The 16,032-nt window shown below is 35.9% G+C and overlaps 1 protein-coding gene across 2 annotated transcripts in view; it reads left to right on the top strand.

The window, feature by feature from the left end:
- The window catches only part of PIBF1 (progesterone immunomodulatory binding factor 1), a 120,669-nt gene that overhangs the window by 16,508 nt on the left and 88,129 nt on the right, over positions 1 to 16,032 (top strand). For both annotated transcript variants that reach the window (XM_074815532.1, XM_074815533.1), the window contains exons 6-9: positions 3,126 to 3,259; positions 5,290 to 5,398; positions 9,452 to 9,633; positions 13,984 to 14,109. In XM_074815532.1, coding sequence (XP_074671633.1) covers positions 3,126 to 3,259; positions 5,290 to 5,398; positions 9,452 to 9,633; positions 13,984 to 14,109 — 551 coding nt within the window. The remainder of the gene's footprint in view (positions 1 to 3,125; positions 3,260 to 5,289; positions 5,399 to 9,451; positions 9,634 to 13,983; positions 14,110 to 16,032) is intronic.

Genomic DNA, 16,032 nt, shown 5'->3' with positions numbered 1-16,032 from the left:
CGATGTTTGCCTACCCATCTCACGTAGGATGGGTTGGTTTGTTTTAACCACCTCATCTGTCCGAGTTGCTGCTCTCTGCAGTAGCAAAAATTAGTAAGAAGCTGAAGAAAAGCCATGCATTGTTGGCAGGATCATTGCAATCATGTTCCATGTGAGGATGTACTGTTTGTCCTTTAATTTTTTTAAGGTTTATGGGCTTACTTAAGTTATTTTTATTTATTGGTTTTATTTCTAGGGCCTCTTTCATGTCCTTGGAAGTGCTCTGTATCTTGATCCTTCTAAAAGCCCCCTTTTTGCTTCAGCAGGACAAAGCTGTTCATCAAGACTTCCAAGCTATCTCTTGGAGATAAATTGAAAGATAAAGCTGTTCCATTGCAGAGATCTTACAATTCAGGGTATATGGACATTGTTATAAACTAAATTAGCTTCATCACATGCAAAGCTCATTCTTCCTAAGCACAGGCAGCTTGATTGTATGTCTTTAAGATTTATTGCTATAGAAGTCCAGAAGCTCATGTGTCTGCTACCTGGAGATACGCATACCACATGGGGGTTTTGTCTGTTAGCCTATGGACTGTTTTATAGCTTGCTTTGTCCCATTTCTTCCTGTGATTAAAATACAACTTTGACACCTAAAAGATTAAGTAGTTGGAAAACAGTGACCTATGCAGTAGAATTAGTATTTCTTCAAGAATTATAGTAAATCTTTAAAAAAAAAAAAAAAGGGGCAAAAAAAAAAGCAAACAAAACAAACACCCTTTCTTTAATTATCTGTTTAACAGTTCGATACTTTAGGTATGTCTTAGTATCACTTTTCAAAAGTAGGATTTAACTTCCCTCCCCTTCCCTGGAGTTACCGTGTTGTTACATGACATTAACAACTGATTTGTTAAATAAAATTCAAAACCTAGTTTAGGTCTTGGGTATTAGAAGGCTCTAATTTTGTAGACATTTAAGTGTTCTTTTAATTGGTGCTTTAGAGCTATTAATGACAAATTTGTCCAGAGGTATATCAATTTAATTTTATACTTTTGGTAGTTGTCTTCTAGCTGCTAAATGTGTAATACTGTAGGAGCTTAAATAGCCCACTCTGTGAAGGGTGTATGAATTCCAGCATAGTATTAGCAGAATGGCACTGGATATCCACAGAGGAATTGTATCCAAACTTAATCTTTCAAGTTGCTCTTAAAAGTTAAGTGCCCTTACCACTATTTCCTGTTGCAAGATGAGTCATGTTTGCACTGTATAACAGGGTACTTGCACCTGTATGTTACATATTTGAAACTCTAAGTAACTTGTAGGCAACACCTTTAAAAACATCTAACAGAGGCTTTACTGTTACAATAATGCCATCTTTATAAATGATGGCATGTTAATTGGCTTAAGAAGAAAGTGTTCTGTAGTGTTAATTTGCTTAATGTGTATCCATTAATTAGGGTAAACATAAAAATAAGCCACATATACCAGTATGTTAGGATGAATAACAATCGTATCTTTAGATGACGTGTTCTTAATGATATGCCATCCAAAATCCTCGTGAAAACTTTCTCAGTGTTGTGATTTTTGTGATTGATCTAATGGGATTTTAGTGAAGGTGAAAATTACTAGATTTGTGAAATACAAACCAAAAAATTCTTATTTATCAACAGGATAGTTACAGTATGTTTAATAGCTCAGGGAACTTCTCCGTAGTGTCTTACCAAGTATTTAGGTTTGTGTTTTCAAGAAGGCATTCTGTCAGTCTTTCAGTTTATGGTACCTGTGAATTTGATCAGTGTTCTTTGTGCCCCTCCATCCCTATCCTAGAGTATTATCCTTGTGTTCATTTGTTCTGGGAAGCTGTATTTAGGAGTCATCCACTTGGTAATTGCAGTTGTCCTAAACTTTTCTTGTCTGTTAAAAACTAGCTAGGCACAATTACTGTCTTCTCTTATAACTGTGTAAAGCATAGCTTTCAGATTATTTCAAAAAATTATGTGCTCATACAATGTCCCTCACTGCAAAATAAGTTTAATTTGCAGTGGCTAAATGGTTAGTTCAGTGATCACGTCTTAAAGTAGTCATTTAGTTTTGTGTTCACCTTCAGTGAATAATATTATCATGTTCATATGGTATAACCAGATGGAGTTACTGTTTATCAGGCATCCATTGTTGAGCTTAATATGTATCGACCATAGCAGAATATGGGGAAAAATCTAGATGCCAGGGGGTATTCTCAAATTTTGAACAAGCAACTCTCTTTGCTGTCAGTTTTCCCTAGTATAGGTGGATGAGAATTATTTTTGGTTGTTTTTGTGAAGAAATTGCTGAGTAGTACAGCATTTAGGACAAGCAAGTAAGGTAAGTTTGTGAAAATATCTACCTACTTTGTAGAAAAATCTGAGAAATGGAGCCTGGATTGGCAATTAAGGTACAATAGTCTGCTATTCCTGTGGGAGGTGGGAGGGAAGAGTATGATGATTAGGAAATTTCCTTATCTTCAAAAGGAATAACCAGTGTTTTAAAAGACAATACTTTCTGTGTGTTCTCTTGCTTTGGTCCCTTTTTTCTGGTTCCTAATGTAGTCTTTCAAAATGCATGAGGAAAAAAAAGGGAAAATTGAAATTAATGCTGATAGACTGTTAAATAAGCACCTTTTTTTTTTTTTTTTTTTTTACTTCTTCCACCAAATCTTTGGATGATATATGCTTCAGTAAGCATAAGTTACCAGATACAGTTTGGGAGTAACTGGCTGAAATTTTTCATATAATGACAGAAGTTTCCAAACTTTCTAAACGACCAATCCTCTTACTAGTCCATTTGAGAAAAAGAATCTTCACAAGGAAACTTGTTTGAAAATGTTGCAAAGGTGGTGTGACTTTTGTGCTGCTCTTGAAAGTTGTGCTAATGGAGAAATGTCTTAGAAAAAATAGGTATGTTAATCAACTATTTAGAATAAGATAAAAGTAAGTTGAGTATCGGTATAGCTGGCTACTTTGTGATATGTGCTAGATTTCCAAATACTGAGACAAATGAAAATACTAGCACTTGAATATCCATAAGAGGCTTTCACAAAACTTAGTTGGTGATTACTTTAAGTAAATATCAGTGTAGCTGTGACCATTTCAAAATGTCTTGCCTTCTAGAGCTATGAAGACGAGAGGAGGAATCGGTCAGAGCTTGAGGTTAGATGCCAACGTTTAACATTGGAACTGGCTGATACTAAGCAGATGATTCAGCAAGGTGATTACAGACAAGAGAACTATGATAAAGTAAAACGGTAGGTATCTCTATAATGCAAGTGTTCTACTAACGTACAAATGTTAATAGATAAACTTCAATCTTGACTGACTAGAGTTTTTAATTTTATTTTTTTGTCTTATGCGCACCACAGATATTTTTCCTTACCTCAATCCACTGATGGTTCAATTAATTCCTGTAGTATATGGCAGTCATAAGATGAATAACATTTTGAAATTTGATGCATCAAATTATCTTCCTAAAATTTTATATTTAGGGATTTACTGTGCTTTCACAAAGAGTCTACCAGTCTTGTTGCAACTGAAGAAGTGGGAGTTATTGATGCCAAGCATCTTAGAACAAATATTCTTTTTTCCTAGTTTAAAAGCAATGATCTAACAGAAGGCCCTATGCTCTACTGTGTGGTGCTTACACAGTGAATTAAGAAGGTAGGACTTTGGGAATTAATATTTACAACTTAAGATAACCTTGTAACCAAAAATTTGAAAAGGCTGTTATGAGAACTCTTTGTCAGAGAATCTTAGGATTACCTTACTGAATTGGTTTAACTGCAGGAAGTTAGTGTCTCTTCTCACTTTTAAAATACAGATTTTGCAGTTCTAGCCTATGGTCTAAATGCCCATCTTGTAAACAACAATTGCAAAATAGTGAAAATGGACTTCTTATGAATATACTCATAGACTTATACTTCACAGTCCAGGTCCCAGATGTCTTTTTCATTGTGCTTGCAAGTACAAGAAATCTGGCCTTTGCAACATTTCTTGGGGAATGAATTAAAATGGGCATTATGAATCCCCAGCTCCTTAGCTGTTCATACTGTATGAATTCAGGCACAGTTACTGACACAAATGACTTTGCCACGAAGTCATTTGAAGGAGAGTCTGTCTTTTGGATGAGTGTTCACAGCTATATGTACTAAAACAACCTTGGAATCTACCTGGAAGCTTGTTGCAAACAGGATGGATTGATGCTATGGTTTGCTTCCCGTGTGCAACTGCATCTTAATAAGTGGATTGTAATAACTTTCATGTGAATGGCCCTAGTGTTTAACGGTGTACATTTAAAATAGTCTTGAGTTGAAAAAGGCATGAATGAACGTGCCAAAACTATATTTGAGAGAGTAGGTTGTATTCATCTGGGTAGGCACAGACGAAGGGGAGGGGAGGAGAGCACTGTTGGCATGACTGAAGGAGGATATTTGGGAGCATTGCAGGAGTTAATCACTTCCAGGCTCATTTCTGCCTTTAGAAATGCTATGTCAAATCTTCTAGTTCTGGTGTACTACAAGTTATCTCAGTTTTGAAGCATGCTGTGCTTAATATAAAGCTGGTTAGTTTTTTTCCAAGCGACAAGCTCATACTGGCTCATTCATCTCACTGTTCTGACAGGGTCAGATAGAATGGAGACATAGAGCTGCCTATTTGTGCACACAGAAAGCACTCTTATTCAGGACACCAACGTAATTTTTGCAGTTGTGTCATGTGTATTTTAAACATGAGAAGAGTAGTACAACCTCCTCTGGTATCAAGGGACTGTATACAAGGGAGAGTAGCAACTGAGAACAAGTATACATTGCTTTCTGTTTGATTAGGAAGATGGGAATGAAGTTGCTTTACTTTTTATCAGACTTCAATGTCTGCAAAAGATTCAAGAGAATGTCATGGGAAATAGCATCAACAGCTTGATAAAGCTAAAAGGATGGACAAGGGTACTTGCAGTTCATTGCTAAGAAGAGAAATGTATAGCCCAAAGTTACACTAAAGAAGAATGATCAGAGGAGGATGAAATAGTTTAGGATGGGAATTCAGGATTATTGTATTATAATTTAGGATTTTTTTTTAAAATACTTAAAAACAAAGAAAATTCTTTCATATAATAAGATACTGTTGCAGGTGTTAACTAAAAAAAGTAAGATCACTAATTGCCCTATGAGTAACTGCTTGGAAGAAGTCAGCATCATTAAATGAAAGAAAGCTGAGAAGTTACAAATGCACAGGAATCTTGTTCATTACACTTTATGCATCTAATAGTTTCACTTTATTTTAACAGTGAACGTGATGTATTTGAACATGAATTTTCAGAACTCAGAAGAAAATATGAAATATTAGAGGTGTCACACAAAGCACAAGCTAAAGAAAGAAATGACTTATCAAAAGAGGTAAACGTAAAGTTCTTATTTCAGTAATTGTCTATTTCTTCACCTCGGGAATTTGATTCTTAGTCTAATCAAGTCTGTCATGATCACCTGTAGGATCATAGAATAATTTAGATTAGAATGGTCCTCAGGTGACCAGCTGGTCCAACCCTCCCATGCAGTGCAGAGCCAGCTTAGGTCAGGTTGCTTAGGGCTTTGCTGATTTTGAATATTTCCAAGGATGGAGATTGCACAGCCTTTCTGGACACTCTGTGCCAGTGTTTGTCCACCCTCTTTGTGAAAAAGCTTTTGTAAAATCTAAAGAGTTGTTGCAGCTTTTTTCTATTGCCTGTTGTCCTGTCACTATGCACTTCCAAGAGTCTGACTCTTTCTGTATGTTCCAGTTGGATAGGTGAAGATGGCAATAAGATTTTCCACAACCAGATTTCTCTTCTGAAGGCTGAAAAAACCCCTCTTTCTCTCAGCCCCTTGTACATCATGTGCTGCAGTCCATGACCATCTTGGTAGAGGTCTTCTGGTCTTGTTCCAGTATGTTAATATATGTCCTTATAAGGAACTTGGAGTGGCACATGGCACACCAAACAGTCTCACAAGTACTGAACACAGGATAATAATAATTTTCTTCAATCTATTGTCTGCATTGTTGCTAATACAGCCTAGTAGGCACTCGGCCTTCTTTGCTGTCAGGGCACAGTTCTGGCTCATGTTTAATTTGCTGAACTGATATTTCCCTATCCAATCTGTATTTTGCCAATTTTCCCAGGGAGATGTTATGGGAGATGGCTGAAAGCCATGCAAAAAGTCCAAGTAAATGACATGGACAATTGTCCCCCTACCCATAGAGCCAACTTCCTTGTTAGGTTTTCTAGGCACAGTTTGACCTTGGTAAATCCATGCTAGTTGTTTCCAGTCACCTTTTCCTCTATATGCACGGATATGACTTCAGGAGGGTTTGCTTCATAATCTTTGCAGGGACTGAGGTTAGATTTACCAACTCACAGTTCCCTGGGTCTTGCTCCTTGAAAGTGGATTCTGGTCATCAGAAGACTTGCTCACTTGCAATGATCTTTCAGACAGCTGGCCAACCTCACAGCAACGTTGACTATCTCCCTTAACATTGGTCAAGTGCTTTCTGTTTTCCCTAGGCATTATGTACAATGCCGTTTTCCTAGGTCTCTAGCTTAATCTTCCTTTGCTTCAATCTTCTAAACTCTGCCAATAAGCTCAGGAACCTGGGAGGCCTGAGAGCAAAGTTTACCACTGAAGGCTGTGAGTATGCTCTGTCCCTGAAAAGATACAGAACTAGTTATAACTTGTTTTAGCTCTTTCTGACCACTATCAAATAGTGACAGTAGGGCAGAGCTACTGTATGGCTTATGTTTTGTTGTGTATGTTTTTTCTAGATATAATAGAGTGTATAGTTTTTCTCCTCTGTGACTCTCTAGTACAATGGTTCAGTTTCCTGAAGTTTCCTTCAGTTCACCTTTACAGAAGTTAGTTCTGTGTCAGGAACAGAAAGACTGCTATTCTGGACCTTGTCTTTCTATGATACTGCATCTTGACAAGGAATTCCAGTGCTGCTTCCCTTTTGGACAGGACTATCTGCTAGGGTGATGGACTGCTTTTCTCTAACGTGTCTTCATTAGTCTTTGAAAGTCTTTCTGCTGGGAAAATGAATAAATGTCTCTTCAGGCACAGAGGGGTTCTCATCTTTGTTAGGGTCTGGTGAGTTCTGATCCAGTTAGGCCACTCACTTCACCCAGATCTTAGTCGCTGCCATTCTGGTAGCACTAGCATTGCACAAGGGAACGTGTTTCTGCTGCCTCAAAGATATTCCAAGAGCCTGAGGCCTGTCAGGTCCAGAGAAATGTCCCTTGCTGCTTCTCTGTTCAGTAATTCATTCATCCAGGAGTCACGAATTGTGTTCAGTGATGGCTCCCTTAATGGCATGTATGAGAGCTTTTGGGTCAAGGTGCTCGGAGAGAATCATAATGTAGAGAATGTTTCTAAGTCCACTGCCTTGATCTATAGGACTTTTGATGGTTTATACCAGTACAAGCTTCTATTACTCAGTATTCCATTTTCACTATTTCTGCATCTAAATTGTTGATAGGGAGGATTACTTCACTGAACCTCCAGGATTAATTATTCACCTTAAGTAAGCTAGTTAGGATAGAATTATCCAAAACTATCCGAATCAATAAAGGATTTTTCCCTTCATCTGATGTAGGTGTAACTTAGCAACAGCTTTTCAGGAGGAAGAGACATTTACTGAACCTTAAGAAAGAAACTTTTTCACTTTATATAATCATTGACTAATTATCATATGGTTTGTGTCTCAGTGCAACTTCGATGAAAAAATAAGACTATTTTTTAAGCTGTGTTTCTGTATAGAAATCTTCCCGGGAAAAAACAAAAGCAATAGAGAAATAATTGATTGGCCGTTCTGAATTAATTTGTGAATTCATTTCTTAACGTGATATGAAAGGGACACTTCCCGAGAAGGTTGTTCTTGACTTCTGTACTGGTCTGGGCAAGAATCAAATGGAGGATCTTTGTGTGTTAACACTTTGGCAGCTGAGTAAGAGAGACCAATTATGCCTGAGAGAATTCAGGGGAGATTGTGTTCCTTAGTGTCTCTGTTTAACAGTGTTACAGATAAAATAGTGGCTATAACTACCACTTTAAAGATAGTATTCCTCTGCCTAATTTTACAGGTAGCCATAGAGATTCTGTGAGACACTAGAAGAAACTGAGTTTTCATTAGAAAATATATTTTGTATTCTCCTCTTTTATATCCATCTGAAGGCTTTGTTAGGCTGTTTATTCACCAGTGTTCTAGCTTGTAAGAGAACATCAAAATGCAGGTTTGTTCTCGGTGTATAACAATGGGCCAAAAAAGTATTGTCATGTACATGTTGGTATGTACACATCACTGTGTGCACTGTAGCAGCAACGCTGGCTTTTTTTCATTAACTTTAAATTAATCTGAGAAGGAATAAAAGTAGCACTGATTTAAACTAAAATACCAGTTCAAACTGTGTGATTACTTGAATCTCCTGGATGGTCCGTGGTGGTTTTTGTGCGCTGATACAGTATCACAAGTTCTGTATTGAAAGAGTAATTGCTTACAGTTGTAAGCATTTACACAGTATTTACTCCAGGGGAGGAGGAGTTGGAGGGATAGTAAATCCTTGATATATTTCTTCATGTAGTAATCCATGATGTCTGTGTTCACTGTGGATATACGTATAACCTGTTACTTAGAAAGAGAGAGGACAGTTGAGGTTTTTTTTCCTTAAATAAAACAAAGTATAGAACAGGCATTTATACCTCATCCTCTGTGGTGCTCAGCAAGTGAGCAGATGGAGAGAAGCATGCCTCTAAGCATTATTGTGTACGAATTTTCAGCTGTTTAACTAGTTGCTCCACTGATCTGATGATTTGGAATGCTGTTACAGAGACTCACAAGACATTCACGTTTCTACTTTGGCATCAGTTCAGCCTTCTGTAGCAACACCATGCTAAATGAAAGTCAAAACAAGATATACGTAACCCTCTTTGCCATTGGTGCTGGCCTGGAACATTACCTTGTTCACAACAATCATGATATACTTCAGCCCCAGAACTAGCAGTTTTACCATTTCTTTATGGAGCAGTCATCACTCTGGTACCCTTAAACTTTTCACTTCTGTTTCTGAGAATGTTGTAGCCAGTATGATGACAGATTGGTACCAAGACTCAACATCAGTATTTCTGACATAGTACTATTCAGTACTATCACTATTCAGTACTTCAGTACAATTTAGATACTGAAGTAGATTAAGGGACGCTATTTCTTTTTCAGGTGCCAACTACCAGAAATAAATCATGAAAACTCATAAAATTACAAATTTATTAAAGTCAGCATAAAACTTCACCAACTTATGTGAAACAGTTTTTTGGTTCAGATGATTTCACAGAAGAGAGTTAAAATCAAATTGCAAATATGTGTACATAGGTTAAATACTTATCTTGAAGTTCATGTTAAAGTGTTCTTTTTAATGCCTTTTATAGCTGGTAACCATACAACAATCCCTCAACTTGTTGCAAAAAGATAAAGATTATCTTAATCGCCAGAACATGGAGCTTAGTGTTCGCTGTGCACATGAAGAAGATCGCCTTGAAAGACTTCAGGTTCAGCTAGAGGATGCCAAAAAAGCTAGGGAAGAAGTGTATGAAAAATATGTTGCATCCAGGTAAGTTATTGTGTGTTCACTTCTATCAGTGGACAAGGTATTAAACTGTTTTCCCTTGTTTCTTGCACAAAGCCTGTTTAATTAAAATTAATTTTAACTTTCAGAAAGCTAGTCCATCTTTGTGTAACTAGAAACAAAACACTTTTGTTGGGTCTTAATATGTATCAGGAAATTTTTTTCTTTAAACCTTTGGTATAAGACTATAGTAGTGAAGATGTCAACATTGAAAGTTTATGGCAACTGTTTTCTTAGGTGTATATAGAAGTTTACAGAGGTAACTGCATTAATTACAAAAGAGAAAAAAAAAAACCCTTTCTAAAGTGCATATGTTACAGACGTTACCAGCACCCCACCCCAAATGACCTTTATTAAAAACACAAGTATTTGCAAGACAATCTAAATAATTATTGTAAAATAAAATATATTTAACTTTCACAAATATTTAAAATACAACATAGTATGTTTTGTCTCAGCTATTAGAGTTATCAGTCTTTCATATCTCAGGTTTGAATACAGATTCTCTAAATGTAGCCTCAAGAAATAGATTCATCATTGTACACTAGCCACAATGGTGTATATAGTGTAAAACCTTATGACTTTTGAATTGGTATAGATATATGTATAGGATGTTAAGCAGGAAACGCTATGCTATTCAGTTACATGTTTTGCTATATGTGTAATGCTATACTACAGAATTTCATAGAATCATAGAATATCTCAAGTTGGAAGGGACCCGTAAGGAGCATAGAGTGCAACTCTGCTCCTGGCAGGACTTCCTAAAACTAAATTATATGACTAAGAGCATTGTCCCATTTCAAACTACATTTAGATTTTTCTTGTTCAGAATTGAGGTTATCCGGTTCATGTTATTTCCCTACATCTAGATGCCAAAAAATATAATTTCAATATATATCCTAAAACTGCATCAAATATTTGTCTGTATGTACTTCATTAATGAACATAAAACCATTTTCTGGTTAGTAGTGTCCTTAAAAAAACCACATGTGGATTGAATGAATAAGATTAGAGTATGAAGTAGGTTCACCTTCTCTTCAGCTGCTTCCTTTTATTTGAATCAAGAAGATGGAACTACAAACAGCATCTATAAATCTTCTGTCCTTGTATAACTAAGATGCAGTGTGCTAATACAACTCTTCTGTAGTACAACTAAAAGACAAATTGTTATCTAAATAGAAGAGCACTCTACTGAAATTTATCAGCTAAGGAGTTCCAGTCTGTTTTTAATACTATTTTTCCTTTCAATGCAGTCACTTAAACTTTTTTTAATTTGCTTTACATGTGTGTGTATCAGAACTATGTTCACCTGGAGCTTCTGTATTTTAAATAAATTTTTAAAACTTGCTTTTAAAGGGGGTTTTAAAAAAATCATGTAGGTCTGAGCAGTCTTCCTATAGAAATGTGCTTGTAAGCAGTGACTCTTGTAGCTAGATTTCTGTTTCTAGAAACCACTGTGAAATCCTGTAATAACGATGTAGAGGCACTTTTACAGACCTGTTTCCATTTGAGGAACCTAGAAAGAAATGTATGTAGCTTGCATCTACCATGCTCTGGGATACTGTGTAAACCTGCTTCACTGATCTCTGGTATATCAGAGGTTTCTGTCTCTTGCATTTTGATACCAACTAAAGAGAAATTCTGTGACTCTTACTTTGCCTTTGTCAATAGTATCATTGGGATTCTGTACTGTGACCAAATATCTCTCTTGACATCATTGTTATTGGTGACTCTCTTCATGATGCTGACTTCCATAGGACAGGTATTAACTGTAATGAATAATGCAGGTATGTCTGCTCTCTTCTAATGATCATTACTGTCTCTTTCAGGGACAATATAGCATAGCAGAGAAGACAGGGTAGTGTTCTGAGCAGCATGTGTAGGGCTGGGCAGCCTAGGTTTTATTCAAGGTTCTGCTGCTGACCTGCTGATAAACTTTGAATAAGTCATTTCATAATGTAAAAATGTAATGTAAAATGTAAAAAAGTGGATGTAAGATTTACTGCATTTTACAAAAGAATACTTCTGTAAAGTGCTTTAAAACCTGCATGTGATCTGTAATACTGCAGTAGCTGGCCCTTCTTTACATTTTCCCGTGCACACGTACACACTTTGTGTGCACCTTCTGAGACTGCATCCTATAGTGGGGATTCCTGTCTATTCAGCAATTTAAACCGTCCATCTCTTGGGTCAAGTATCTATGGTATTAGATTTCTTATAGAAAGCTCTACAGAATCCTATTTATTTGTTAGAGATGTACAAAAGTAGAGCAGGAGAAAACTGTACAAACTAATGGACGTTCTACAGTCCTCAGTGTTACCTGGAGGTGACATCAATTTGGGTAATAAGTTTATTTGCTACCTTTTGAAGAATTTGAGGCTTTTCAATGATCACTTCACATCTGGATCTCTTTTGGTTGCTGTAGTTCAGGAATGAAGATGATGAAAATGAACCCAAGTATCTATTTTTAGGAATAAAGAATAATTCACCTTCTGGTCACTGTCAGAACTGCTGGCATTTGGGTATAGTAGTTAAAAAATTGCAGACACTAGGAAACTGAGGGATTAACCTGTCAAATTTTTTAAAAGACACACTTCAAAATAGGTTGAGATTGTGGCAAGATGGATGACAGCAGCTCATAGCTGCAGTTCTTGGGAATCTATGTGTAGGCACAGACCAGAACAAGATTTCCCTTTATATGTTTAATCTTAAAACACAATCCATAGTTGCGCTGAGATGCTTAGATCATATTTAGATTATTTGCAATATAAAGCCTTATTCATAATAGGCCTGGAAATAAGTTCAATAAAGCCTGCAGCCTGAAGACAAAACAACTTGATAAGGCAAAATCATTTTGAATTACTGCTCAAGTAGAGGACTGTTACAGCGGGTCAGCAAATTGTCTAAGTACCAAGAAAATGGTAATGCTCGTTGATTCTGCATGTAAGAATTGTATCCTGAGGTCCTGATCTTCAGTTGTTTTTTTTTCTACATTCTGAGCCACATAACACATAAAGAACACAAAAAGTTTCTGATGGGGACCTTGTGTTCCAGTACAGTGTGGTTTTTGCTTGGTTTGGTTTTCAGTGGTGTTTTTTTTATTATAAACTTCGTCATTAGATCAAAGATCTTCATAATGTATTTTTCTGTAGTGTGATGCAATTGAGGAAGGAGAGGAGATAAATTTACCTTGAAGGGTCAATGGAAATTCAATGTCTCAATAAAAAGAAAATGGGAAAATCTGGACAGCAAACATTCTGACATTTAAATATTTTGGGGCTTTTAGTTAATGTGAATTGAGTTTTTGGCCAGCTCAAGTACCAATTTCTAAAAATTATGGGCTATCACACAATTGGAAGTGAGAAGAAATCTAAAACCTTTTACAGTTGTAAATGCACATTTCTTCATAAACATGCTTTTATTTCCAAATCTATACTTTCTACCAGATGCTTCATTGTTGATTGATTATTCTTGAACATTAACTAGATGCTATAAAATCTTAACGTTCCTTAGCTGTTAATTATTTATGACATAAGCCTTTTTCTGTAGTTTTGTAGGAGAAATTCTTTATGGGATTCCCTACAATCTGTCATGGGTTTCCAAAGTTATGAAAAGATATCAATATTACTCTGAAATTAAATTCTCTTATTCTGAGAACTTTTGTTATCTGCTGCTTAAAAACTGAAGTATGTATTTTAATTAATTTATATGTCACATTGACAGGATAAAATCCAAATCTTGTAGGTTCTTTTTGACTTCATGAATCTCCACAGTATGTAATCTTCAATGTTTCTTGTGATGTTTTTTCCCCATGTGATGTGCAAATAGTACACAACAGTCTTGTTGTAGCATGGCAGTATTGTAAGTTAGCAAGTTAATCAATCCCTACCCAGTGGGGAAGAAGCTAGAAAACTTTAGAAAGCAAGGAATTAGTTTTTTGTTGTTGTGTTGGGACTTTTGATGTTTTTTGAAGCGGTTAATTAATATAAACACTCATATAGAGGACAACAAAGAATTTCTGGAATAATGTTAAGTATAATATTGTGTGACTAATCCATGTCAAATTACTTGAAAAAAATTTAAACAGTGTGCAAAAAGCTTTTATTCATTCCCAATTAAATATTATTTTTTCCTGAGTGATTTTCACTCGATTTGCATAACAACATAGGCTAATATGTATTTCAAGTAATTTGTGAGGGAAATGAGTAAGAATTAAAATAAAATGTAAAACCAAGAAATGCTCTGCTGTACTTGTACAGCTGTACCTGAAGTTTTAATATTTTGGCCAGTGCAATTAATTTTTAATTCCTATATTGTGTGTTTGTTTGTTAACAGAGACCATTATAAGACAGAATATGAAAAGAGACTGCATGAAGAGTTGGAACAAATAAGATTGAAAACAAATCAAGAAATCGAGCAACTAAGAAGCACTTCAAAAGAGATGTATGAACGTGAAAACAGGTAGATAAGATGCAGGCAATACCCTAATTAAGGCAAAATGACCAAGTACTGTTTTGTGTTTAGGTGTAATTCTAGTTGACTGGCTCTTTGTGAGGTAATCAAAATGTGGGAATTTAAGTTGAATTGGAAAACTGATGAGAATGTTGTAAAAACTATAATGAAATTATACATGTATGCTAAATATATGGTGTTATATTTATTATTAAATGATGGATATCCAACATTGTCAGTGAAAAGTATTATTAAAATTCATGTTCTATATAAACTTTAGCAGTTTGAAGTTTGTTCAGATGTATAGTGTTAGTAAATTAATACAAAGTGTGTTGGTTTACCTGTCATGGTATATGGGCAATCTTGAAAGTGTGCCGGAAACTAGACGAGAAGGTATTGATGCAGAAAGTAAAGCAGAAGAAATGAGGGAAACGAATAACACTTATGCCTTTCTAAAATAAATCTGTTTGAGATTGTTTACAGCATTATGGTTCAAAAAAAGCATTGATTTCCTGTAAGTTGTTATAAAATCCTCTTTTGAAGAAGATCCTAGTACTGCAAAGACCTGCATAATGAATTTTATATGTGTGTCATCTTGTTGAATTCTGTGGAATTACATGCAGAGTTAGGCAGATACATTAGGCCTTTAGGGACCTAAGGATTTGGACTTTTGGCACTGGATTTATTGTTGAGCTTGTTTTTTTCCCCTTTTATTCCTTTAAAATGGGAGGAGTGCTTAATTATTCATTATAACTCCATTGTAGATGTCCTGAAAGCGTCTTGTGTGGAGAAGGAGATGACTGTATTAAAAAGATATTTATGGCATTAGCATCTGTTCCTCTAATAGGTAGTTTTGTTACTGCTCGGAAGAGTGAAAAAAGAACATGACTCCTGCTGTCTGTCTTGCAGTCAACTGGAAGGTTCTAATTAAAAAAAATTACATCATTGTGTAGTTTTGCAAGTGTAAGTAAAATATATGCACACACTTAGATGCATCCACACCACTTCCTGTATGCAAATCTATGTTGAATTACAAAGTATGAATTTAAATCTCCACTGTTTGTGGAGGTTTGACAAGGCTCTGTATATCATTGAGAAAGCTACTGAAAGATACTTCATATGTATCTGGAACCAATTTACAGAAGTTTTGTCTCATTTGGAAATAATTACTTCTGAAATGTAAATCCCTTAGAATTGACTTCATATTTTGCAATAAAAGGATTTTTAGTATATGGTCTTTCTATAAAACAGAAAAATTCTGCTGTAAGACAGTGCTTCCCAGTCTGAGGTGCCCCACAAATGGAACCCCAAATTGAGAGCAAAGCAGTTTGCAATGAATTTGTGTGATGTGATGAGATGCTGATTGTGACTGAAAATAAGGCCAAGATACTGATTTCATCTTCAGGTTCAAAGCATGGAATGGTATTACAGCTAAACTAATCTAGTATTCAGTTGTTCTTAGTTCTTACCACTTTGCCAACCCTGACGTTTCCCTTGAATTTATTGGCACTTATTTTACGCTTGGATGAGTCAGTTCAAGAAGCTGAAATGACAGGGGGGAAACCAATAAAAAGGTGATGCTTTCATTCTTAATTTATTTGGGATCAGTTTCACTTGTTTGATTGTAGTAAGCATTGGCTATGTTTGCATTAGCAAGCATGAGTAAATTCACAAGGCACATGAAAGTCTGCGTGAGGTTTGACTTTGGATTAGCTATAGTCTGTTCCCATGGATCAAACAAAATTTAGTGGTTTTGAGCGTGTTAGGTGCTCTCCCTGAGCACATCTTCTGACTTGGTTCAATCTGACTGGAATCCAGTTTGTGCACTCTAGTTTAGGGATGTGAACTGAAGTGCAACTGAAGGCACTTGGCAAGAGCTTTATTTCAAAAGCTAATATAGATGTCCTTGTGCTGCTTCTTCCCCTCTCCTGC

Source organism: Strix aluco, chromosome 2 (genome assembly GCF_031877795.1).
Source record: "Strix aluco isolate bStrAlu1 chromosome 2, bStrAlu1.hap1, whole genome shotgun sequence".
In the NCBI taxonomy this organism is placed as follows: Eukaryota; Metazoa; Chordata; class Aves; order Strigiformes; family Strigidae; genus Strix; species Strix aluco.
This window is presented reverse-complemented; position numbering and strand designations above follow the sequence as displayed.